This window comes from Oncorhynchus clarkii, chromosome 6 (genome assembly GCF_045791955.1).
Source record: "Oncorhynchus clarkii lewisi isolate Uvic-CL-2024 chromosome 6, UVic_Ocla_1.0, whole genome shotgun sequence".
Lineage (NCBI taxonomy): Eukaryota > Metazoa > Chordata > Actinopteri > Salmoniformes > Salmonidae > Oncorhynchus > Oncorhynchus clarkii.
The window spans coordinates 18,586,214-18,611,968 of record NC_092152.1 but is presented as its reverse complement, the minus strand read 5'-3'; the positions used below and the strand labels follow the sequence as shown (position 1 = coordinate 18,611,968).

The window sequence follows — 25,755 nt, the reverse complement described above, 5'->3', positions numbered from 1 at the left end:
TTCAGTTGAGTTCCACCTAAACAGATTGTCCTCTGGTGCAAGACTGAGTTGGTACACCATGCTCTCTAAAAGGTACCCAAGGTATGGTGATGGACTGAGATGTCCATCAATGGCGTCCTTCAGGACATACATTTTTGCCATAGGGTTGACTACTCTGCTACTCTGCTGCAACTTTTTGCCATCTAGTTTGCTTAATATAAGGAATTTTATAAATAGCATTTACTTCTACTCATATGACAATTGAGTACTTTTTCTACCACTGTCCCTAATAACATTTTAAAACCAAATACTTTTAGACTTTTACATTTTTTATTAACCCTTGTGCTTTGCTGAAAAATAAGTATGTCCATTGTGGTATGGGTCAGATTGATCCGCACAGTTTAAACGCACTCATGACAGTCAAAGAATAAAGTAAAAACAGCCCAAACTTTATTTTGTCTTGTCAGACCTTTCAAAAAGAATACAACATTTGATTTCAAAAACTCAATATTTGTTATATTAACATAACATATTTCCTTCTCACAAACAAGCATTTTCTATTTCCCTAAGTATACATTTTTCTTGTATTTCCCAGTAACACTTGTGTGATTTTACCCTATTGGTCAAAATGATCCCTTCAGTCTTTCTCTCCACATGTTGAACACAATGTACCTGTGTTCTTTATGCAGGTGTATTTATTGCATTCTACACAAGTGGTGCTGGTTTTACTGTCTTGTCGAGGGGGACAGAGCAAATCGTGTAGGCCCCGGAACAATTTGGATTCAATTGGAAGCTAACAGTCTACCTTGACTTTGTTGTGGTGATGGTGTCCATTCTATATGACCATCTTTAGACTTCCATGTCCTCTCTTCTCTGGATGATGGTTGTTGCATGCTCTCTCATCTGATGGAGGGGATGGTATGGCAGACTCCCCTGAATCCTCTTCACCAAAGAAAAATTCACAATCTGGATCATCAACAGCATTGTCCTCTATCTCTGAAATGTCCTCTGTCTCTGAAACCTCTTCTAATTTACTGTCACAGTCCAGAATTTGTGATTAGGCTTCATTCACTGAAAATCTTTTGGAGCTCGTTTTTGAGTGTCTGTGTCAGAGATCTGCTGATCTCGCGCAAAGAAAGAGATGCTTGGGAAAGCTCATTTTCACCCAAACATAATTATAAAAATGCAACCAGAACCAGTCAAAACAAAATACATCAAATTTACTTGTGTAATTTGGACCTGAGCAAATATCTATACAGATGAAAAGCCTCCGGGTCAAAATGACCCACAACATCATGTTTGTATACAAAATCTACAGACATTCCACAACGCATCAGTTCGTGTCCACATTTTGAAATTAGGTTCATGACCTAAATGAGGAAAACTAATTTAAATCCATGGAGAAAAAGAGACATTAACTAGTATTTTAGACAACTCAAAAGTGGAAATGGGTAAAATTGACCAGCAACATAATAGTAGGGTTAGGGTATCTTTACCTATACTCAAGTATGACAATTGGCTACTTTTTCTACCACTGCTATCAATTTATATGGTTTAGCGCAGAAGTGCGAAAAAGGCGTCCTTGATTTAGAGGGGAATAATGAAAACCAGAAGTGTCCTCTCCTCAAAATGTGTGGGAGGAAAAGTAAAAAAAAGTTTTTTTTAAAATGATTGTACTGAAGGTACAGTTGATAAACTATGTCCTTTCAATTTGGCATCCATGCCATTTTCTTGTTTTGTTTGTCTCTAACGTGCTTGTATACACCTTCCATGGGACTACTACTTGCAGAAAAGGGCTGATTACAGCTTCCATAAATGGCTGCCTGCTACTTTTAGCAGGATCGGTGGTAATCCGGGATATTGGGTACGTACCACCTCTGAGGTTACCCAATTGAAGTAAGTTGTGGACATCCCAAGGAAATCGAATGGCACTAACCCTTGTTGCAGTGTTGGCATCACTTGACTCCACTTCCGCGTTTTCACGCAAGCCAGCTAAACATCACAGCTTCCTCCCCCTCCCAACGAGAATGGAAATCAGACTGCAACAGTGCTGAATATTAATTGAACTAGCTATGTAAAGAGTCTCGTAGCTAGCTTATAAATTGAACGGACCATTCACTGTCAAAACATATCCTTGCTTAAACAGTGAAGCGGCTTTCAGGTAAGATTTGTCAACAACTAGCTACGCTACCTAGCCTTAACTGTTGTTAGCTAGCATAAAGGTTGGCTACTGTACATGAATCAGTGGCACATAGTTGCTTATCAGAGGCAGACTCAGATGTTGATGTCCTGAGATTTGCTCTGTGTTACCCTCACTTTTCAGAATACATTTCACTGATTCAAAATATCATAGTTAGCTAAGCTAAAGTTGTAACCATTTCCAGATATTATATTCTAGCTAGCTACTAACGTCGTAACTAGGCTACATCATGCTTAGCTAAGCGCTAGCTAACGTTTGCTGTTTTAGCCACAGCTAGGTAACTAATTTGTCTGTTCTGCCAACTTTTCAAAAATAGGCTTTTTTATCATGTCGGATCAGTGTTCCCTAATGACTTTAAACAAATCAGATTAATCTGACCTAATTAGCGACCAATACATTAGGCCACACAACCCATATCGTTGAGTTTAATCAGCTACTGCTAAAAGCGCTTTAGTCTCGTACGAACCATTCTGACTTTGCGGATACCTTGACGCGAAACAATGTGAGCTCGCGAGATCAGGATGGTTCGTACAAGGTTATGAGTCTCTTACTCGAGCTAGCTTGCTCAACTGGTTGTTTTTACTGTCCTTGTAGTATGTACACTGAACAAGACTAGAAACGCAACATGCAACAATTTCACAGCTCATAAGGAAATCAGTCTATTTAAATAAATTCATTACGCCCTAATCTACGTATTTCACATGACTGGGAATACAGATCTGCATAGGTTGGTCACAGATACCTTTTTCAAAGTAGGGTCATGGATCAGAAAACCAGTCAGTATCTGTTGTGACCACTATTTGCCTCATGGAGCGCGACATATCTCCTTCACATAGAGTCGATCAGGCTGTTGATTGTGGCCTGTGAAACGTTGTTCCACTTATCTTCAATGGCTGTGCGAAGTGGCTGGATATTGGCAGGAACTGGAACACACTGTCGTACACGTCGATCCAGAGCATCCTAAACATGCTCAATGGGTGACATGTCTGGTGAGTATGCAGCCAGTGGAAGACATTTTCAGCTTCCAGGAATTGTGTACAGATCCTTGTGACAAGGGGCTGTGCATTATCATGCTGAAACAACATGAGGTGATCTCGGCAGATGAATGGCACGACAGTGAGCCTCAGGATTTCGTCACAGTATCTCTGTGCATTCAAATTGCCATCGATAAAATGCAATTGTGTTCATTATCCATAGCTCATGGCTCCCCATACCATAACTCCACCGCCACTATGGGGCACTCGGTTCACAACGTTGAAATCAGCAACCTGCTCGCCAACACGACGCCAGAGTGCCATCTGCCCGGTACAGTTGAAACCAGGATTCATCTGTGAAGAGCACACTTCTCCAGCGTCCCAGTGAGCACTTTCCCACTGAAGTCAGTTACGACGCCGAAATGCAGTCAGGTCAAGACTGGTGAGGACTATGAGCATGCAGATGAACTTCCCTGAAACGGTTTCAAAATGTATTCGGTTGGTCAAACCCAGTTTCATCAGCTGTCTGGGTGGCTGTTCTCAGACGATCCCGCAGGTGAAGAAGCTGGATGTGGAGGTCCTGGGCTGGTGGGGTTACACGTGGTCTGCAGTTGTGAGGCCAGTTGGACATACTGCCAAATTCTCTAAAATGACATTGCAGGAAGCCTGTGGTAAAGAAATGAACATTAAATTCTCTGGCAACAGCTGTGGTGGACATTTTCAGTCAGCGTGCCAATTGCTCGCTCCCTCAACTTGAGACATCTGTGGCATTGTTGTGACACAACTGCACATTTTAGTGGCCTTTTATTGTCCCCAGCACAAGCTGCACCTGTGTAATGATAATGCTGTTTAATCAGCCTTTTGATATGCCCCAGCTGTCAGTTGGATGGTTTATCATTGGTAAATGAGAAATGTTCACTAACAGTGATGTAAACAAATTTGTGCACAGTTTGAGAGTAACTTTTTGTGCATATGGGACTTTTCTGGATTTTTTTATTTCAGCTCATGGAACATGGAACCATCACATGTTGCGTTTATATTCAGTATGTTGAGGTGCCTACTTTCTCCTGACATTACCGTGGTTTGAGCAAGCCCCATTAGCAGTATTGTTAGCTAGCTAATCGGATAGCTATCATTACCTATGTAGATATGGTTTGACAGAGGTAGGTAATTTGTTCATCGTGAAGCATGATTCATGATTTGCATGCTCTTCCAGTTAAGTTGGTTTCATGCATTATCAGCTCCCTATAATTCCGGATACTAATAAAGCTGTTCCTGTACCAGTTATTTGCATTGACTAACTTGAGAGGCAGACACACAGTACAGACCTGAGCACAACAGTTTATGACATGCAAGAAACCCGAAACCTTCTGCAAAGAACTAATGTAAAAAAGGTCTACCCAAACCTATTTCACAGCACACCCACCAAGGACTGTAGACACCCAGATTTAAAGGGATACTTCTGGATTTTGGCAATGAAGCCCTTATCTAGTTTCCCAGAGTCGGATGAACTCATGGATACAATTTTTGTTGTCTCTGCATCCAGTATGAAGGACGTTAGAGGTATTTTCGCAAGTCAATGCTAACTAGCGTTAGCGCAATGACTGGAAGTCCATCGTATATACGAGCATGTTAGCAGTTACCATAGATTCTGTCATTGAGCAAACGCTAGTTAACAACTTCCTTCAAACTGCACGCAGAGACCTACATGAGTATATCTTGACTCTGGGGAAGTAGAAAAGGGCTGCATTGCCGAAATCCTCATTTATCCCTTTTAACCTTTCACTGAACTGCATGATAGATTTTTATGCCCTGTGGTCACTAGGGCCCTGTTTTGTAGGTGTTTAACCAATGTCTCTCACTCTCGTCTTCAGGAGGCAATGGGGGGGTTGGGTAATGGTCGTCGAGGGGGGCGGTCTCCTCCTCTTATGATTGGTGCTCTGATCGCTTGTGTCCTCGTCCTGGGTTTCAACTACTGGGTCTCGAACTCACGGAACTTGGAGTTACAGGTGTGTGTGATCTTTAATCAAATATATTTATAACTAAACCAAGATAGTTAATCTGTGTTTACTGTGGGGGGGTGGTGGTGTAACTAATGGCTGGGGTTTAGGTTTAGAGAAGGGCATAAACTAATCCCAGGGTTACAGTCCGTGTTTTTGAAGTGGATTGGAAACGAGGCCGAGCCAGTGGGAGAAGTTGTATGAAGAAAGGCAAGCTGTTTAGATTAATGAATATGGTAAGCTGAAGTATGTGATTAGAACAAGGGCCATGTCACAGAGAGCAGAATGAGTAAGCTAATTTTGTACCGCTTTTTTTAAGTGTTTAAAGATTCTCTAAGCCTTTGTTTTGAATGATGCTACTCTGACCCTGTGACACCCTGCGTGTGCTGTGGTGGCGGGCAGACAAAGCTGTACGAGTTGGAAGCGCAGATGCGTCGGGCGGCGTCAGAGCGTGGGGCAGTGGAGGTGAAGAAGAACGAGTTCCAGGAAGAGATTCAGCGGCTGAAAGAGGAGAGCAGCCGCATGCAGAGCCTGAACAAGAGGCTGGAGGGAGTCCACAACACCTGTAGCCAGGAAAAGGTAGTTTACTGTACTGGAGTGTACTCACCTGAGCACTGCATCATAGATGGATGCATAATACACACCTGAGCACAACACCACTTCTAACTTGCACACACACAGTTGTTCATCTACACGCAACCCTCAGGACAATGCAACATATAAAGTGTAATCAACACATTTGTATATTCTAAACGTCATTGAATCAGTGCTAGGGATTTTTCTGCCATTCAAAAGTCCAAACCGTGTAATAAAAAAATGATACATTTTCAGACTGGAAAAACACTAAACTTAAATGACTAAAACCAGAGATGAAATATGTAGAAAAGATCATTTGCCTATATATTTTTCTTTAATAATCTTTGAGATTTTACAATCACCTAAATAAGAGACTGAATTGAAAATTCCAAAAACAAGGAATTTAGCAGTGAAGGATCACCGCATTAGCAATGGTAAAATGCATTGAATTGCAGGACATTTGCTTTAAAACGGCAACAGTTTCTCAGCTCCATGGCAAACTGTGTAGAATTGCAGGAAATTAACTTTGTAGTTTTGAACGTTCCTCTTAGCTCCATGTAGAAATCTGCAGGAATTTGGCTTGATAATGTGAAAATAATAATCTACACTGCCAAGATGTGGCCTCTAAAGTTAGTGCTATCAGTTTCTTTGTGATCGAGGACTGTACTGAGTTGCCCATACTGTATACGCCACCTTGCTGGTAGCCAGTCCTGAGTTTTCCTCCCTCAGATAGGTTCCTTCATCCGTAGATCAGTGTACCTATTGTTTATGGAGTGTGTTTGTGTGTGAATTCCCAGTAAAGGTGTGATAGCATGGAAAGGGAATTGTGACCATCTGAGTACCTACTGGGTTCACACACACAGATCCCCAAAAAAATGAGTCATGTCTGTTTTCCTTTAGGCAAGCCAACTGATAAATATATCCTCCAGTACCAAAGTAATACAGGACCTGAAAAGTAAGATGCTTTTTTTTTTTTTTGCTTCTGCCTACCTGTCTCTTTTCTGTCTGTAGTGTTGTGAAATCTCACTCTCTTAATTCAAAGTGTATTATTTTTTTATCCCCAGTCAGGACTTAATACTATCTGTGAATTTGTCTCCGCAGGTCAGTTAAATGAGCTAAATGAGGACCTGGGTAAAGTTCAGAAAGAGTTCCAGAGTTGCCAAGGCAATCTGAACACCCTGAACAAAAAACTCACCTATGACATGTAAGGCCCTCTATTATACACAGTCCCGCCATTTATGGAACGTGTATGACAGATAATCAGAGGTAATTTATCAAATCTTAATGTGCAAGTAATAACATGTGGTGTTTGTATAGGACTCAGTGTAACACTCAGATACTAGCACAGAGGGAGGACTGTGCTGAAAAGGTGGCTGCAGCCAAGCGGGAAGTTCAAAAGAAACTGGAGATGAAGAACCCAGCAGTGTCCTCCCAGGTAAACCGGTAACCATGTTCAACGCTCACATCGTAGACCAGGGATCATCAGCTAGATTTAGCTGTGGGACAAGGTTTTTCTTGAGCAGATGGTCGGGGGGCCGGAACACAATAGTTTGTAGACTGCAAATTGACCGCAAGAAGCCCAAACGGATCATATTTGACAAATACACTGCTCAAAAAAATAAAGGGAAAACTAAAATAACACATTCTAGATCTGAATGAATGAAATATTCTTATTAAATACTTTTTTCTTTACATAGTTGAATGTGCTGACAACAAAATCACACAAATTATCAATGGAAATCAAATTTATCAACCCATGGAGGTCTGGATTTGGAGTCACGCTCAAAATTACACACTACAGGCTGATCCAACTTTGATGTAATGTCCTTAAAACAAGTCAAAATGAGGCTCAGTAGTGTGTGTGGCCTCCACGTGCCTGTATGACCTCCCTACAACGCCTGGGCATGCTCCTGATGAGGTGGCTGATGGTCTCCTGAGGGATCTCCTCCCAGACCTGGAATAAAGCATCCGCCAACTCCTGGACAGTCTGTGGTGCAATGTGGCGTTGGTGGATGGAGCGAGACATGATGTCCCAGATGTGCTCAATTGGATTCAGGTCTGGGGAACGGGTGGGCCAGTCCATAGCATCAATGCCTTCCTCTTGCAGGAACTGCTGACACACTCCAGCCACATGAGGTCTAGCATTGTCTTGCATTAGGAGGAACCCAGGGCCAACCGCACCAGCATATGGTCTCACAAGGGGTCTGAGGATCTCATCTCGGTACCTAATGGCAGTCAGGCTACCTCTGGCGAGCACATGGAGGGCTGTGCCTCCGTGACTGACCCACCGCCAAACCGGTCATGCTGGAGGATGTTGCAGGCAGCAGAACGTTCTTCACGGCATCTCCAGACTGTCACGTGCTCAGTGTGAACCTGGTTTCATCTGTGAAGAGCACAGGGCGCCAGTGGCGAATTTGCCAATCTTGGTGTTCTCTGGCAAATGCCAAACGTCCTGCACGGTGTTGTCAGGCCCTCATACCACCCTCATGGAGTCTGTTTCTGACCATTTGAGCAGACACATGCACATTTGTGGCCTGCTGGAGGTCATTTTGCAGGGCTCTGGCAGTGCTCCTCCTGCTCTTCCTTGCACAAAGGCAGAGGTAGCGGTCCTGCTGCTGGGTTGTTCCCCTCCTACGGCCTCCTCCACATCTCCTGATGTACTGGCCTGTCTCCTGGTAGCGCCTCCATGCTCCAGACACTACGCTGAGACACAGCAAACCTTCTTGCCACAGCTCGCATTGATGTGCCATCCTGGATTAGCTACCTGAGCCACTTGTGTGGGTTGTAGACTCCGTCTCATGCTACCACTAGTGAAAGCACCGCCAGCATTCAATGTGACCAAAACATCAGCCAGGAAGCATAGGAACTGAGAAGTGGTCTGTGGTCACCATCTGCAGAACCACTCCTTTATTGGGGGTGTCTTGCTAATTGCTTATAATTTCACCTGTTGTCTATTCCATTTGCACAACAGCATGTGAAATTTATTGTCAATCAGTGTTGCTTCCAAAGGGGACAGTTTGATATCACAGAAGTGTGATTGACTTGGAGTTACATTGTGTTTAAGTGTTCCCTTTATTTTTTTGAGCAGTGTATATTTCACCTCTTGCTTACATTTGTATACAATCACATGTCTATATTACGCGTGGGGAATTCTTGAACAAAATTAAAATCACTTGGTGCTATAACAATGTTTTGCTCAACTTGAGGGGCCAAGTTGAGGGGCCAGAAAATAATTTGGTCCGTGGGCCACTAGTTGGGGAACCCTGTCGTAGACCTTACCTATCCCCCATTAACTGGCTCACTCATTAAGTACATCCAGGGATTTGACTCACAATCAGAACATTACCCGACATGACCCTGAACAGTGGCTGCCTGGCAAAAGTACCAACACAATTTCCATAATCTAATGTACTGAGTTTAGTTCACCATTGTATCTATCCACCACTGATAAAAGACCCTGAACATCATGCAGTATAGCTTGGCTGACCTGTGTGTGCACACAGTGGTGAGAAAAAGTATGTGACCCTTTGGAATTACCTTGATTTCTGCATGAATTGGTCATGATCTGATCTTCGTTTAAGTCACAACGATAGACAGTCTACTTAAACTAATAAAACAAACAATTATAAATTAAAATGTAACACTGTAAACATTCACAGTGCAGGGTGGGAAAAGTATGTGAACCCTTGGATTTAATAACTGGTTGACGCTCCTTTGGCAGCAATAACCAAAACCAAATGTTTTCTGTAGTTGCGGATCAGACCTGCACAATGGTCAGGAGGAATTTTGGACCATTCCTCTTTACAAAACTGTTTCAGTTCAGCAATATTCTTGTGATGTCTGGCGTGAACTGCTCTTGAGGTCATGCTACAGTTGGGAATCTGACTGGGCCACTCCAGAAGGCGTATTTTCTTCTGTTGAAGCCATTCTGTTCTTGATTTACTTCTGTGATTTGGGTCGTTGTCCTGTTGCATCACCAAACTTCTGAGCTTCAATTGGCGGATGGGTAGCCTTACATTCCCCTGCAAAATGTCTTGATAAACTTGGGAATTCATTTTTCCATCAACGATAGCAAGCTATCCAGGCCCTGAGGCAGCCCCAAACCATGATGCTCCCTCCTCTGTACTTTAGAGTTGGGATGAGGTTTTGATGTTGGTGCTTTGCCTTTTCTCCACATAATGTGTGTTCCTTCCAAACACAACTTTAGTTCCACAGAATATTTTGCCAGTAGCACTGTGGAACATCCAGGTGCTCTTTTGCGCATTTCAGACTTGCAGCCATGTTTTTGGACAGCGGTGGCTTCTTCCGTGGTGTCCTCCCATGAACACCATTCTTGTTTAACGTATCGTAGACTCGTTGAGATGTTGGCATGTTTCCAGAGATTTCTGTAAGTCTTTAGCTGACCCTCTAGGATTCTTCACCTCATTGAGCATTCTGCGCTGTACTCTTACATTTATCTTTGCAGGACGGCCACTCCTAGGGAGAGTAGCAACAGTGCTGAACCTTTATAGGCAATTTGTCTTACCGTGGACTGATTAACTTCAATGCTTTTAGAGATTCTTTTGTAACCCTTTCCAGCTTTATGCAAGTCAACAATTCTTAATCTTAAGTGTTCTGAGATCTTTTGTTCAAGACATGGTTAGCTGACTCCTGATTCGATTGGTTTAGCAGATGTTATTGCGGGTGTAGCGAAATGTTTGTGCTTCTAGTTCCGACAGTGCAGCAATTTGCTTTTGGAGAAGTCATTAGCCTAGGGGTTCACATACTTTTTCCATCCTACGCTGTGAATGTTTAAATTATGCATTCAATATAGACAAGGAAAAATACAATGATGTGTTTAAGCACAATTTGTCTTATGACTTAGTGGCAAGAAAATGTATTATGTCATTAGTGGTTTTGTTTGGTAAATAAAAAATACACAAGATGAAATTGGATACAACTTTGACTGTATTTTCCCTGCAGACAAATGCAGCACCCACACAGAAAATTGGCTCCACTGAGGTGGGCGTGCCAGATAAAGAGGGGCCTGGAAAGGCAGGGCTGGATGACACTAAGACTACTCCTGTCCACGGCCACGCCCCTGAACCATCAGCGGCCAAAGGTCCTGCCGTGGACCTCAAAACCTCAGAGCTGGAGACCAATGAGATCGCAGTAGACAAAGGTACAGGACAAGATGGCTGCTCTCATTGAGGGTGGAAGGATCTGGGCCAATAAGACAATTTCATACCAGCTCTCCCACTTCCTTACCGACTCATCTTTGACATTACATTACATACACACCATTTATACCACAGTCATATTCACCATTACCCTTTAAGCAAGTACAACATGTCTTGAATTGAATTGGTAGTTTTGCTTCTGAGATGCTGACATGTGTATGCTGTCTGATACGAACTGGATGCTGCCCTTTGTCTAGCTCTCGACACTCCTGCGCTATCCCCTAAAGAGTCCCTGCCCTCCGCTGATGCTAAGGGGGCCCAACCGGGGCCTGTGGAGGGGGCCAGTAAGCCCCAGAAAAATAACCTGACCGAGGACACGGAGCTGGAGGTGATGGACACACACGGAGGAGAGCCTCAGATAGAAGGTATGACTCGCACAGCCTCAACCCTGCACCCACCATCTCAGAAACTGTACAACCTCCTCCAGACCAGATGTTACACAAGTCCAGGGAGGATAAGCCAGTTTGTCCCGCCATAATTATAAAATAGTGTACTTTGTGTGAAAGTATCTAAAATGGGAAATAGTGAAACCTAGTATTGCCAAGGTTTTCGCCTTTACAGAGTCAAAGATGTGAGAAATGGAAACAGACGCCAATCTTTTTCCCCTCCAGAAGCCGACCCTGGTGCTGATGACATTCAGCTAAGCCAGTGGAAGGAAGAAGAGGCTCCTATTGGTCAGGAGAAGGTGGAGGATCCTGAGGAGGATTACGACGCAGACAAGCCGATAGTGGGCGGGGTCGACCCAGACCAACGGAACCAGATGGCTGAGAACATAGGTGGGTCACACTCGTATAGGGGGGGGGTCCTACCGTCACACTCGTATGGGGGGGGGGGGGGGGGGTCCTAACCGAACTTCACATTTCTCTAGTAAAGGATACTTATTGTAATGAACGAAGTCAGCAAAATGCCTGCGATAAGTGATTGGTATAGTCCCAGCTCTAATGTATAGTAAAGATGCTGATGTGTTCACTCGTAGATAAGGAGGCTGAACGGGAAATGCAGGAAGAGCTGGCTGACTACAACGGAGACGACGAGAACGAAGGAGAGTTTGAGGCTGACAAACAGGCAGAGCTCGCTCAGTTCTGAGGTAACACACGCACACAGTCTGTTTTAGTGATATAAATACATCTAATTTTTGGTCTTGTTAGGTGGTTGGAGAAAGGTGGGAGCTAAGACCCTCCTCAATCCACTACCGAACCAGGAAGGGACTACAGCTCCTCAACAGAACTGTTGTCAAGACTACCGTCTGTGTAAGACTTCTGCTCTTTCAGTGAAGGCATCTCACGGTTCGCCTTAATATACTCAAGTCTTCTGCAGTGAATGTATATTTTGTCGGGAAAACAGACTTTGGATTTCAGAACTGCTATAACCATGGGTTAAATGATAGTTTGTGATAACATCCCAGATTGTGCTGTTAGAGAACTGTACTCCGATTCACTCTAGTCTTGATAATGACTTAATGTGCAGTTAGTTACACTTAGCAGTTCTTACAGTAGTTTCATAAACCAATAGAAAATGAGATGTCCTGCTGTATGACAATGTGAATAAGGTTTTTGTTTCATAATTTGAAATGTTTGCAGGGATCATTCAACCCTGCATAGTCTAAGCTTGATGGTCATGTGTCCTGCTCACCATAGAATAACTATTTTGTAACTTGTTGGTAAAAGTGGCCTCTGTGCACCAGGCAGACCCACTACTGTAAATGTTTCAGTTTTTACGGCCGACTCAAAATGGTAATTATGGTTGAACACAGGTTTGATTTTTTTTTCTTTTTCTATTTAGATTGTTACAATGGATTTGTTGCTTACTGAACTGTTAAATAATCTTTTTTTATTGAGGAAATGTAGCACAGAAGGATGACAAAATAAATCATTTTAATACCATAGTCGGACAAGTTTGTTTTTGGTATTGTGAAGGATGTAGTTCTTCTGTCCTTTGGGATGTCTGGTATTTGTAGTCCTTTGTGGGTCAGGGCCAAAAAGACAATTGGGTAAAGGATGATCTTGTCCTGGTCAACCAACTTCAGACACTGTCTCCCTCTGTCCTATCATAGCGACCGACCACAGTTACGCAGATGGAAAAAGTTGGTGTATGTAGACCGGGTCAGGGAGGTGGGTACGAGTTGTCATAGTAATGCAGGGCTCTGATTCAGATGATCTTGACCACAGGGAAGTACTTGTGAGTGGAGAAATCAAACTCCGGTAGTACCTAGAAATGGGGAGTACCATTTGATCAATGTTTCAATTTCCCAATATATTTTGTAGTGCGTTTTGCTCCTCCCATTGTTACCTTTGTCTCCTTCTTGTGCCCACCGGCAAGTAGTTTCATGACCACAATGTTGGGTTTGGCCACTTTTAGGATGCGATTCACCTGCAACAATCAGCAATGTAAAAAAAACTCACATTTAGACCCACAAACTTGAGGCACAACCTCTCACTATTAGGGGTTAAAAGGCTTTACTGACCTCTGGGTCAGGGCTGGGGATGTTCTCCAGGATCAGTTTGGCCTGCTGGAAGTGTTTACTGGCTGCCATGTAGAGGTCAGCTGACTGAGGAGGAGGACTGTACTTCTTCAGATCAGACATCTCCTACAGCCAACATAAACCGAGAGGCACAGGTCGTCTTTTTAATCTCCGCTATAACATGTAATTCCTGAGCTATTCTGTGCAGCATGTCTGCAATTTAAGTCAACCTGGAATGCACCACAGATGCATACAATCAGAGCTAGCAATGGTTGGTAACACTACTGTACCTTGAACTGGACGTAATGGACTGGCGGGGGAGTGACCACACTGTTGAAGGGGGCAAAGCGATGCTCGTATCGCACCTGCTCGCTGTCCAACTCAAACTGCGGCTTCCGCACCTTTCCGTCCATATCCAGGGCTATCATAGTCTGCACCAACAGACAGGAGTTCAGTGTGTGTGTCCATCCAAGTGAGGATGGCTTTCACTTCAGCAGTAACAAATTCATGAACTTCTTTGAGGAAAAGATAATGATTATTAGAAAGCAAATTACGGACTCCTCTTTAAATCTAGGTATTCCTTCAAAGCTCAGTTGTCCTGAGTCTGCACAACTCTGCCAGGACCTAGGATCAAGAGACACTCAAGTGTTTTAGTACTATATCTCTTGACACAATGATGAAAATAATCATGGCCTCTAAACCTTCAAGCTGCATACTGGACCCTATTCCAACTAAACTACTGAAAGAGCTGCTTCCTGGGCTTGGCCCTCCTATGTTGAACATAATAAAACGGCTCTCTATCCACCGGATGTACCAACCTCACTAAAAGTGGCAGTAATAAAGCCTCTTGAAAAAGCCAAACCTTGACCCAGAAAATATAAACTATTTTTATCTTACCTAGGCAAGTCAGTTAAGAACAAATTCTTATTTTCAATGACGGCCTAGGAACAGTGGGTTAACTGCCTGTTCAGAGGCAGAACGACAGATTTGTACTTTGTCAGCTCGGGGATATGAACTTGCAACCTTTCGGTTACTAGTCCAACGCTCTAACCACTGGGCTACCCTGCCGCCTATATTGAATCTTCCATTCCTCTCAAATTTTAGAAAAGGCTGTTGCGCAGCAACTCACTGCCTTCCTGAAGACAAACAATGTATATGAAATCCTTCAGTCTGGTTTTAGACCCCATCATAGCACTGAGACTGCACTTGTGAAGGTGGTAAATGACCTTTTAATGGCATCTGTCCTCGTGCTGCTTTTGATACCATCGATCACCACATTCTTTTGGAGAGAGAGGAAACCCAAATTGGTCTACACAGACAAGTTCTGGCCTGGTTTAGATCTTATCTGTTGGAAAGATATCAGTTTGTGAATGGCTTGTCCAAATCAACTGTACATTTCGGTGTTCCTCAAGGTTCCGTTTTAGGACCTATTGTTTTCACTATATTTTACCTCTTGGATGTCATTCGAAAACATGTTAACTTTCACTGCTATGTGGATGACACACAGCTGTACATTTCAATGAAACATGGTGAAGCCCCAAAATTGCCCTCAGACATAAGGAAGTGGATGGCTGCAAACTTTCTACTTTTAAACTCGGACAAAACAGAGATGCTTGTTCTAGGTCCAAAGAAACAAAGATCTTCTGTTGAATCTGACAATTAATCTTAATGGTTGTACAGTTGTCTCAAATAAAACTGAAGGACCTCGGCGTTACTCTGGACACTGATCTCTCTTTTGATGAACATATCAAGACTGTTTCAAGGACAGCTTTTTTCCATCTACGTAACATTGCAGAAATCAGAAACCTTCTGTCCAAAAATGACACAGAGAAATTAATCCATGCTTTTGTTACTTCTAGGTTAAACTACTGCAATGCTCTACTTTCCGGCTACACGGATAAAGCACTAAATAAACTTCAGTTAGTGCTAAACACACCTGCTAGAATCCTGACTAGAACCAACATTTTTATCATATTACTCCAGTGCTAGCCTCTCTACACTGGCTTCCTGTTAAGGCTAGGGCTGATTTCAAGGTTTTACTGCTAACCGACAAAGCATTACATGGGCTTGCTCCTACCTGCCGTACATACCTACACGTACGCTACGATCACAAGATGCAGGCCTCCTAATTGTCCCTAGAATTTCTAAGCAAACAGCTGGAGGCAGGACTTTCTCCTATAGAGCTCCATTTTTATGGAATGGTCTTCCTACCCATGTGAGACGCAAACTCGGTCTCAACCTTTAAGTCTTTACTGAAGACTCATCTCTTCAGTGGGTCATATGATTGAGTGTAGTCTGGCCCAGGAGTGTGAACGGAAAGGCTCTGGAGCAACGAACCGCCCTTGCTGTCTCTGCCTGGCCGGTTCCCCTCTTTCCACTGGGATTCTCTGCCTCTAACCCTATTACAGGGGCTGAGTCACTGGCATACTGGTGCTCTTTCATGCCGTCCCTAGGAGGAGTGTGTCACTTGAGTGGGTTGAGTCACTGATGTGATCTTCCTGTCTGGGTTGGCGCACCCCCTTGGGTTGTGCTGTGGCGGAGATCTTTGTGAGCTATACTCGGCCTTGTCTGAGGATGGCAAGTTGGTGGTTGAAGATATCCCTCTAGTGGTGTGGGGGCTGTGCTTTGGCAAAGTGGGTGGGGTTACATCCTTCCTGTTTGGCCCTGTCCGGGGGTATCATCGGATGGGGCCACAGTGTCTCCTGACCCCTCCTGTCTCAGCCTCCAGTATTTATGCTGCAGTAGTTTGTCGGGGGCTAGGGTCAGTTTGTTATATCTGGAGTACTTCTCCTGTCTTATCCGGTGTCCTGCGTGAATTTAAGTATGCTCTCTCTAATTCTCTCTTTCTTTCTCTCTCTCGGAGGACCAGAGCCCTAGGACCATGCCTCAGGACTTACCTGGCATGATGACTCCTTGCTGTCCCCAGTCCACCTGGCTGTGCTGCTGCTCCAGTTTCAACTGTTCTGCCTGCGGCTATGGAATCCTGACCTGTTCACCGGACGTGCTACCTGTCCCAGACCTATTATTTGACCATGCTGGTCATTTATGAACATTTGAACATCTTGGCCATGTTCTGTTATCTCCACCCGGCACAGCCAGAAGAGGACTGGCCACCCCTCATAGCCTGGTTTCTTTCTAGGAAGTTTTTCCTAGCCAACGTGCTTCAACACCTGCATTGCTTGCAGTTTGGGGTTTTAGGCTGGGTTTCTGTACAGCACTTTGAGATATCAGCTGATGTACAAAGGGCTATATAAATACATTTGATTTGTGTGTGTAGTCTTGATAGAAAATGGGACTGCAACTGAGCCAGGACAGAGTACATGTTTAGGACAAGTGTGTGTGTACACTTACCTTGTACATGCCAGCACACATGTTTTGGTAGGCTTGGCTCATGGTGATTTCTCTGCTGAGGGGGCGAGCTGCAGGCAAACACATTCTTATTGAGGAGCATGTTACGGCTGGGTGGCGGCAGTGTAGTACCAGATGGATTAAATTAAATGTAAATACTGTGATGTAATCCTGACCTCCTTGACCCTTCTTCTTCTTCTTGGTCTTCTTGCTGCTGCGTCCTTTCTGCTGCTCCTCCAGGAGGCGCTCCTCAGCCATCTGAGAGCTGTCCGCCCGACTCAGAGTGGACATGAGCCATGCATACAGGAACTCTGACAGATACCTACACACCACCTCAGTCAAGCATACCTCAATCAAGTGAACACCGAACATATTTTCTTACGGCACAAATCGGTCAAGTGTACACATGGCACACACTCACCAGTAGATGTAGTAGTACTCGTGCATGCTGTAGAGTTCCAGCTCGAAGCCGCTGAGCAGGTACTGGATCATGATGCGCAGGTTGTGGTAGAGGATCCAGGTGCCCAGGCAGGCCAGGTGCTGTCTCTGGGGCTCCAGCTTCATCAGCAGGCTGTGCAGTGCTGCGTCCACCTTCTCTGCCTGCAGGGGGCGCCCCCACACCACAGTCAACCACAGGAGAACAGCAACATACAGTCGAGCACACCCACATTAGATAATTTACATCACTAAACAGCAATGCATTCTCACACCTCATCCTGCAGTGTGGCAAACTCCTCCAGGATGTGGCCTAGTTTGTCTCTCTGCCGAGCGCGGTTGTGTCCGTGAATCTGGATGAGACTGCAAAAGGGCTGCAGGGAAACAGTCCAGGGTTGTTTTACTCCATTGTTTGGGAACAATATTATGTTTACAACTATCATGTTGATATCAAGGACTGTCAGAGCCACAGCTTCATCTATGCATTTGAGTGGTTACATTTCCCCTTATGCTAACCAAGTGGAGGGGATGCCATTTGGGCTGGAAAAAAAACAAATGAAGGATTGTGGCATTAATATAGAGAAGGTGTATTGGAATGCAGCCAGGTGACTTACTCTCGAGCAGTGTGCGACAAAGGAATCAATGTAGTCCTTGGCCTGGTGGTTATTATACAGGCAGCACCTGCAGAGGCAGTGCATGCATCAGTCAGTTTCAAAGACAGAGGTAGATCTCGAACTTGAATACCTCAGAAATGCATCCTTATTTCCTTGAGATATTTGAACGTAAGAATGCCACCATATACCAATTCAGATCTCTAACGACTTCTAGGAAGGAAGGATGCATTTGAAGGTAGGGCCATAGAAAGAAGCACTCCAATCTTCTATGACTTACTTGGAGGAGAGCACTGGTGGGCTGACAAAGTACCTCAGAGCATCTTTGATCATGTCCTGCATTGGTAGGGTCCCAAACACTTTCTTATTATCGATCAGGAACGTTGTCTAGAGACAGGGAGGGTATTCCTCAGAACTGGATCAGAGAATTGTCCAGATGCACCAATCATGAGGGAGAATGTTCCTTACCTGCAGCAGAGACCTGGAGAGGACGCAGGGGGACTGCTCACTGAACTCACAGAAAAAGTCCTGAAAGCAGAATATTAAAACGACATTACTACAACCTTTAACAAATGCTCAAACAGGCAAACCATTATACAAGTATTGTCAGAATTTTATATTACAGTAACGTTGAAGTACAATAGTATTGTCAAAATTATTCTTGTAGTATTTACAGATGTAGTACCAGAATTCCATGAAGGTTAGTTGTGTTGATGACCTCGCACACGGTCTTAATGCGGTCGATGAGCTTGCTGAAGTAGTTGATCATCTCCTCCCTTTTGATGATCTTGGCGTAGCGGGGGAAGGTGGGGGGCAGCAGTCTCTGGTTCACAAGTGGTTCAAACCCCATCATGATCGGGTGATCTGGAACGCAGGGTTCAGAACTGAGTGGTTCACTTGCGGTTAGAGTTTTTCTAAGTGAGTGAAGCATTCATTTTATGGTAGTGAGTGACACATTGGGCCTAGGTAACATTGTGGAGTGTGTGTGTGTTACCTCCTTTAGTAGTATCGTTCTGGGACTGAGTGCCATGTTCGATGCTGGAGCGGAGGGCTGGGAGGAGATCTGCCGCCTGCTGCATGAGTTTCTGAGCTTCACTCACTGAGCTGGTCTGACAGAGCCAACATGACATCACATGCTCAATCAAATAAATCAACCATTTGTTCCTTTTTTTTAGTAAAGCTAAGCGAAAAGTGTGTGGTGTGCTTCTACATCTGCATTGCTTGCTCTTTGGGGTTTAGGCTGGGTTTCTGTATAAGCACTTTGACATCTGTTGATGCTTTATGAATACATTTGATTTGTGTTACCTCTTTTTTCGTGAAGGCGATCAGCGCTGTCAGTAGAAGGCGTGTGAACTTGATCCGACTGAAAAGTGCCAAACACTGCTGATGCTGAGAAAGGAGGCAGAGAAACAGGTTAATAACAAGTCTCTCACACACTATACCGTGTACAAAACATTAAACACCTGCTCTTTCCATGACAGACTGACCAGGTGAATCCATGATCCCTTATTGATGTCACCTATTAAATCCACTTCAAATCAGTGTAGATGACTAGGTGGAGACAGGTTAAAGAAATATTTTTAAGCCTTGAGACAATTAAGACATGGATTGTGTATGTGTGCCATTCAGAGGGTGAACGGGCAAGACAAGATATTTAAGTGCCTTTGAACAGGTTATGGTAGTAGGTGCCAGGTGCACCGGTTTTAGTTTATCAAGAACTGCAATGCTACTAAGTTTTCCTGTGTATCAAGAATGCTCCACCACCCACAGGACATCCAGCTAACTTGACAACTGTGGAAAGCATAGGAGTCAACAAGGCCAGCATCCCTGTGGAAGGCTTTTGACACCTCGTAGAGTCCATGCCCCGACGAATTGTTAATATTAGGAAGGTGTTCCTAATGTTTTTGTACTCTCAGTATCTTTGTAGGGACACAGATTTAGCTCTGTCGTAAAATGGAGATTCCGAACATCTAGAGACCTCTCAATTTTGGGGTAATGGGTGCTTTTTTTCTTTTTTTACAGCTGCATATTCCATATTCTCAATGAAAGGCTGCCTCATTCCCACGCTCTGGTGGACTGGCCAGGGCAGAAGGCAGGGGTAATAGATATTGCTAATCCGAAATGGACCCCCACACTACAGCCTATGCACTCTGACCGAATTGGATGTAGAGATAAGGTTGTAAGTTGTCCTCTGATAGGATAGGAGGGATTCTCACCATATTGCTAACACCTATCAAATCCTCCATAGATCTCCACAAGTGCATAAGGTTTAGGGGTTGATTTGAGATTGGCCATAGATGCAGTAAAGAGGTCAAACTGTGGAGGATAGAAGGGGGATGCCAGATTGGCAAACATTCAACAAATCTAACAAAGTGGATAGATATCATATTCGTCATGATTGATGTATTGCAACAGGCCCACAAAGTGGATACTAAAGTCAGATTTTGATATATTTGGCTATTTTCGCTGCATAACATTTAGAAGTTGTTCCTTTTCAGGTTTAGAAGAAGTGATTGCTAAATGCCTACTTCCGTTCTTATAAGCTGGTAGCATACAGAAATCGGTGGTGGTAGTCTGTAACTGTAATGCATTTGATTGGTGACGCTGACATGAACATGTATTGGGGTTGACATCCATACCAGCTTTATACAGATGTTTACCTCAACATAGTGTGGAACACACATTGGCTATTGTTTCGAAATGTAGGCACATTTTACTGTGGGGGAGTTAAGAGATTCAGGATCTTTCCCTCATGCATTTCTATTGTTTGGTTTGAGTTCCATTGACAGCTTTACCGCATCTATTGGATGGGAGAAATGATGGGGTGGACTGGTTGATATACTCAGAGACCGAGTGACTGATAGTCTTACCTCCAACTCCACCTCCGGGTCCCGCTGCTCACCCTGGCGACTGCGTGTGCTCTACAGGAGATGAAAGATAGAGGGGGGAAAAAAGAGGATAAGGAGAGCGAGGAAGAGGAGAACGCGTGACGGACGAGCTGTGGAGTTATGTTAGTGGCACAAAGAGTTGTATACACTAGCAGCCATCTCAGCTAAGTATCAGATACATTATTTAGTCATGTATTTCGTCACTTTGCCAGAGTCTGGTTAGCTGTATTCGCACCGGTTGTGAGAGTATAAGTGGATGGTGAAGACAGTAGTATGCATGTACCTTAACTTTCCTCTGTAACTCATCCTCCACATCCTTTAGCATACCTGTTGGTGCCATTGACATGTATAAAGTTAACTTGGCACACACACATCACTACATTATTATTTTATACCTGCAATGCCAAACATGGAACTTAAGCCACCACATGAAAATCACCTGTAACCCGCAAGTCTGTCACATTGTTGGCCATCTTGAAACCGTACGTCATGGCCTGGAAATCTTCCTAGAGACAGGACATAGAACAGGATCTTAAATATTATACCTAGAACTAAACTAAGCGTTGTTTCAGATCAGAAGACCTAGGAGGAACAGTGGACATACAGTGCATTCGGAAAGTATTCAGACCCTTGACTTTTTCCACATTTTGTAATGGTACATCCTTATTCTCAAATTGATTAAGTAAAACATTTTACTCAGCGATCTACACTCAATACACCATAATGACAAAGAAAACAGGTTATTAGACATTTTTGGCAAATGTATTACAAATAAGAAAACAGAAATACCATATTTATTCAGACCCTTTCCTATGAGACTCGAAATTGAGCTCAAGTGCATCCTGTTTCCGTTGATCATCCTTGAGATGTTTCTACTTGTGGTAAATTAAACTGATTTGACATGATTTGGATAACTGTCCATATAAGGTCCCACAGTTGACAGTGCATGTCAGAGCAAAAACCAAGGCTTGAGGTCGAAGGAATTGTCCATAGAGGTCCGAGACACACATCTGGGGAAGGGTACCAAAACATTTCTGCAGCATTGAAGGTCCTCAACACATCATTCTTGAATGGAACAAGTTTGGAACCACCAAGACTCTTCCTAGAGCTTGCCAAACTGAGCAATCGGGCAGAAGGGCCTAGGTCAGGGAGGTGAACAAGAACACGATGGTCACTCTGACATAGCTCCAGAGTTCCTCTGTGGAGATGGGAGAACATTCCAGTAGGACAACATTCTCAGCAGCACTCCACCAATCAGGCCTTTATGGCAGAATGGCCAGTCGGAAGCCACTCCTCAGTAAAAGGCACATGACAGCCCGCTTGGAGTTTGACAAAAGGCTCCTAAAGGATTCAGACCACGAGAAACAAGATTTTCTGGTCTGGTGAAACCAAGATTTAATTGGCAGCATCATGCTGTGGGCATGTTTTTCAGCAGCAGGGACTGGGAGACTAGTCAGGGTCGAAGAAAAGATGAACAGAGCAAAGTACAGAGATCCTTTATGAAACTCTGCTCGAGAGCGCTAAGGAACTCAGACTGGGGCGAAGGATCATCTTCCAACAGGAAAACGGCCCTAAGCACACAGCCAAGACAACGCAGGAGTGGCTTTGGGACAAGTCTTTGAATGTCCTTCAGTGGGCCAGCCAGAGCCCGGACTTGAACCCGATCGAACATCTCTGGAGAGACCTGAAAATAGCTGTGCTGTGACAATCCCCATCCAACCTGACAGAGCTTGAGAGGATCTACAGAGAAGAATGGGAGAAACTCCCCAAATACAGGTGTGCCAAGCTTGCAGCATCATACCCAAGAAGACTCGAGGCTGTAGTCGCTGCCAAAGGTGCTTCAACAAAGTACTGTGTAAAGGGTCTGAATACTTATGTAAATATGATTTCAGTTTTTTATATATATATACATATATACACACACACACACATTTGCAAAAATATTTGAAAAACCAGTTTTTGCTTTGTCATTATGGGGAATTGTGTGTAATTTGATAAGGGGGGAAAAAACAATGTAATATATTTTAGAATAAAGCTGTAACGTAACAAAATGTGGAAAAAGTAAAGGGGTCTGAATACTTTCCGAATGCACTGTAGTTTAACTGTGTCCCATCGACGGGACTATAGGAGGTATAGAGACAGTTTGTGTTAACCTGGTCCCAGATCTGTTGGTGGTGTCTTGCTAATTTATTTGGCATGACAGAGTGTGTGAGTGATAGAGAATGTGTTCCGTTCCGTGCAAAAGCCCAAAGAGACCAAACGTCTTACCTCCTCGAACACGGCGGCTTTGTTGACCTTCTCGCGGGCGATGTCGCACACCTTGAGGATGCCCAGAGTGAAGGCCTTGAGGGCAGGGTCCTCGATCAGGTCGGGGTTGTGGACGTAGAGGCAGGTGAACACTGTCTGGGCTAGGGAGTGACCCTCCAGCCAGGTGATCTACACACAAACAACTTAAAAGTACTTACGTTTGTTTTGATTGGTAATTATTATGCATAGTGGGTTGATGCAGTTTGGTATTGATAAAGAAATACAACTGACCAAGCAGCAGAAACAGGTGTCCATGATCCCAATCAGCTCAGGAAGACTGAGGTCCCTCACTCTGATAGCACCATCCTGGAGAGAGCAAGAGAGGAGAGAGACAAAAAAGGAGAAGAGAGCGCGAGCGACAGAGAGGAAAAGGCGAGGTGGGGGAGAGTCTTAATGGACTATAATGCACCTCACTAAAGGTTCAACATAAAACCAACATTTTCATTTCACAGGCTGAAACTCCAGGAATCAGAGCCATACCTTGACTGCCTGTTCAAAGTTGAGGACTTTCCTGTTGACCTGATTACCAATCATCCCTGCGTCCATCTTGGGGTCCATCATCTCAATGGCAGACATAGCCTCGAACAGGCCAAACCTGCTGAAAACGCTGCATTAAAAGACCTAATGCTGTGTGTTGTCTAGGGATAGATGCATGTATATTGCAGCACTTCAGTATTTCACTAACACAGCACATTTGAATTAATGGCATAGAGAACAGTGTGAGAAACAAACAGAAACACTCACAACTTGTCATGGAGCAACTCCCCAAGGTTGAGCTCTGTAAATACAACACGAGAAAACAAATACAAGAGTACTCAGTCATCTGAACTATGCTAATCTGTGCCATCCAGCTTGCATTTCAGACTGGTGGCACCAAATTCCCAGAGAGCTGAAATCACTGGGTCTACATTAAGAATTACTTTACTGTATTGGCCTTTCTTTTACTGGTTGTGCAGATTTACACCAATCTTTTGATGAGAAACCTGATTTACCAGGGAAGGCATTTCAGAACTGTCCAGCAAACAAATGAGAGGAACAAGTATCATAAACCCCTGAGACACAATTCAAATCATCAGCACATCCTGAAAAACGGTGTTAACGCATGTAACAGAACACACAGACAGACACACGCACACTGAGTTTGTACCTCTGCATGCCCCTTTAAATTCATGTGTAATGTCCACCCAGTTTGCATTGTTCCTCATCTTCTCTGGGACACCCAATCCCCATCCTACATCGTCATCCTCTACTGACGACTTCATCACCATGGTTACAGCTGAAAGTAAAACCAGTAGGTTGTCAAATTCAAATAAGATAAAAATGTATAGAGCTATTGATGCAAGGACTGACCATCCATGATATCAAATAATATAATTTTACCCATGTGTTGAGACTATACAGTGTTCGTTTACATGTACGTTGTTCACAAACATCATTTGAGTAAAGCAAGGTTATATGGGTTCTGATTGGAGTACAACTCAGTCACCGGGGGAAGGTCCAGGGGGAACTCAGCAGGCTATCATTTCTGCCAGTCAGAGTTGACTGTGAGGTCTGTGGATTCATTCAATACGATAACTAGCTAACCGCAATTTGTAATGAGGCACCGGAGTCTAATGTCATTGCACTAGCTAGCCAGTGTTAATAGCTAGTTATGCTAAATATCTTTGCTACGATTCTTTCCGAGCTGGAGCATAATAAATCAGTCGAGCTGGCTAATATTGATGATACTGTAGCTAGCTAACGTTAACTAGTTTGGTCTCTGCATCAACACAAATGTTTAATCATACATATTATTAATCAAATTGCATAAAACATTTGGGCATATTTTGGGGACATTTGATGGGATCTTTTCGTTGTAAAATCACATAGCTACATACCTTGCTAACTGCTAGCGCTTCTAGATAGTCGTCCGAGGCTGCTTCTCCTTCTTCGGCGGGGTTTATCGGCGGTTGGCATCCAACGTGATGGTGCATTACCGCCATCAACTGTACTGGAGTGTGAGCCAGGGACAGGGAGAAACTAAATCCTACCTGCCAGCCCCGTTGCTCTAAAAAAAATAGAACAATATACAGTGCCTTGCGAAAGTATTCGGCCCCCTTGAACTTTGCGACCTTTTGCCACATTTCAGGCTTCAAACATACAGATATAAAACTGTATTTTTTTGTGAAGAATCAACAACAAGTGGGACACAATCATGAAGTGGAATGACATTTATTGGATATTTCAAACTTTTTTAGCAAATCAAAAACTGAAAAATTGGGCGTGCAAAATTATTCAGCCCCTTTACTTTCAGTGCAGCAAACTCTCTCCAGAAGTTCAGTGAGGATCTCTGAATGATCCAATGTTGACCTAAATGACTAATGATGATAAATACAATCCACCTGTGTGTAATCAAGTCTCCGTATAAATGCACCTGCACTGTGATAGTCTCAGAGGTCCGTTAAAAGCGCAGAGAGCATCATGAAGAACAAGGAACACACCAGGCAGGTCCGAGATACTGTTGTGAAGAAGTTTAAAGCCGGATTTGGATACAAAAAGATTTCCCAAGCTTTAAACATCCCAAGGAGCACTGTGCAAGCGATAATATTGAAATGGAAGGAGTATCAGACCACTGCAAATCTACCAAGACCTGGCCGTCCCTCTAAACTTTCAGCTCATACAAGGAGAAGACTGATCAGAGATGCAGCCAAGAGGCCCATGATCACTCTGGATGAACTGCAGAGATCTACAGCTGAGGTGGGAGACTCTGTCCATAGG

The 25,755-nt window shown here is 43.8% G+C and overlaps 3 protein-coding genes across 6 annotated transcripts in view; 2 read left to right on the top strand and 1 right to left on the bottom strand.

The window, feature by feature from the left end:
• The first annotated feature begins 1,909 nt into the window (after nucleotides 1-1,909).
• On the top strand, nucleotides 1,910-12,836 carry LOC139410701 (golgi membrane protein 1). 2 transcript variants are annotated; one of them, XM_071156120.1, is made up of 11 exons: nucleotides 1,910-2,140; nucleotides 5,028-5,162; nucleotides 5,556-5,732; nucleotides 6,630-6,684; nucleotides 6,831-6,933; nucleotides 7,047-7,164; nucleotides 10,692-10,890; nucleotides 11,146-11,313; nucleotides 11,560-11,724; nucleotides 11,925-12,035; nucleotides 12,097-12,836. In XM_071156120.1, exons 2-10 carry the CDS (start codon nucleotides 5,034-5,036, stop codon nucleotides 12,032-12,034), a joined length of 1,224 nt encoding a protein of 407 aa, XP_071012221.1. In that variant the 5' UTR covers nucleotides 1,910-2,140; nucleotides 5,028-5,033; the 3' UTR covers nucleotide 12,035; nucleotides 12,097-12,836. The 2 variants fall into 2 exon arrangements, with proteins under 2 accessions (XP_071012221.1, XP_071012222.1); XM_071156121.1 differs by having other exon boundaries at nucleotides 1,942-2,140; nucleotides 11,925-12,255.
• LOC139410700 (N-alpha-acetyltransferase 35, NatC auxiliary subunit) lies at nucleotides 12,806-24,939 on the bottom strand. 3 transcript variants are annotated; one of them, XM_071156118.1, is made up of 23 exons: nucleotides 24,876-24,939; nucleotides 24,146-24,274; nucleotides 23,743-23,776; nucleotides 23,479-23,596; nucleotides 23,230-23,304; nucleotides 22,960-23,127; nucleotides 21,131-21,197; nucleotides 20,975-21,018; nucleotides 20,674-20,724; nucleotides 19,109-19,192; nucleotides 18,798-18,912; nucleotides 18,489-18,667; nucleotides 18,272-18,331; nucleotides 18,084-18,190; nucleotides 17,807-17,873; nucleotides 17,468-17,566; nucleotides 17,179-17,357; nucleotides 16,934-17,079; nucleotides 16,761-16,828; nucleotides 13,700-13,840; nucleotides 13,413-13,535; nucleotides 13,238-13,318; nucleotides 12,806-13,156 (listed from the first exon to the last, which is right to left on the bottom strand). In XM_071156118.1, the coding sequence occupies exons 2-23, from the start codon at nucleotides 24,264-24,266 to the stop codon at nucleotides 13,097-13,099; spliced, it is 2,187 nt and encodes a 728-aa protein (XP_071012219.1). In that variant the 5' UTR covers nucleotides 24,267-24,274; nucleotides 24,876-24,939; the 3' UTR covers nucleotides 12,806-13,096. The 3 variants fall into 3 exon arrangements, with proteins under 3 accessions (XP_071012219.1, XP_071012220.1, XP_071012218.1); XM_071156119.1 differs by having other exon boundaries at nucleotides 23,479-23,593; XM_071156117.1 differs by having other exon boundaries at nucleotides 23,479-23,605; nucleotides 24,876-24,931.
• The window catches only part of LOC139410699 (ATP/GTP binding carboxypeptidase 1), a 53,476-nt gene continuing 52,209 nt past the window's right edge, over nucleotides 24,489-25,755 (top strand). Inside the window, exon 1 of the mRNA XM_071156112.1 lies at nucleotides 24,489-24,547. The gene's annotated coding sequence lies outside the window, so the exon portion shown is untranslated. The remainder of the gene's footprint in view (nucleotides 24,548-25,755) is intronic.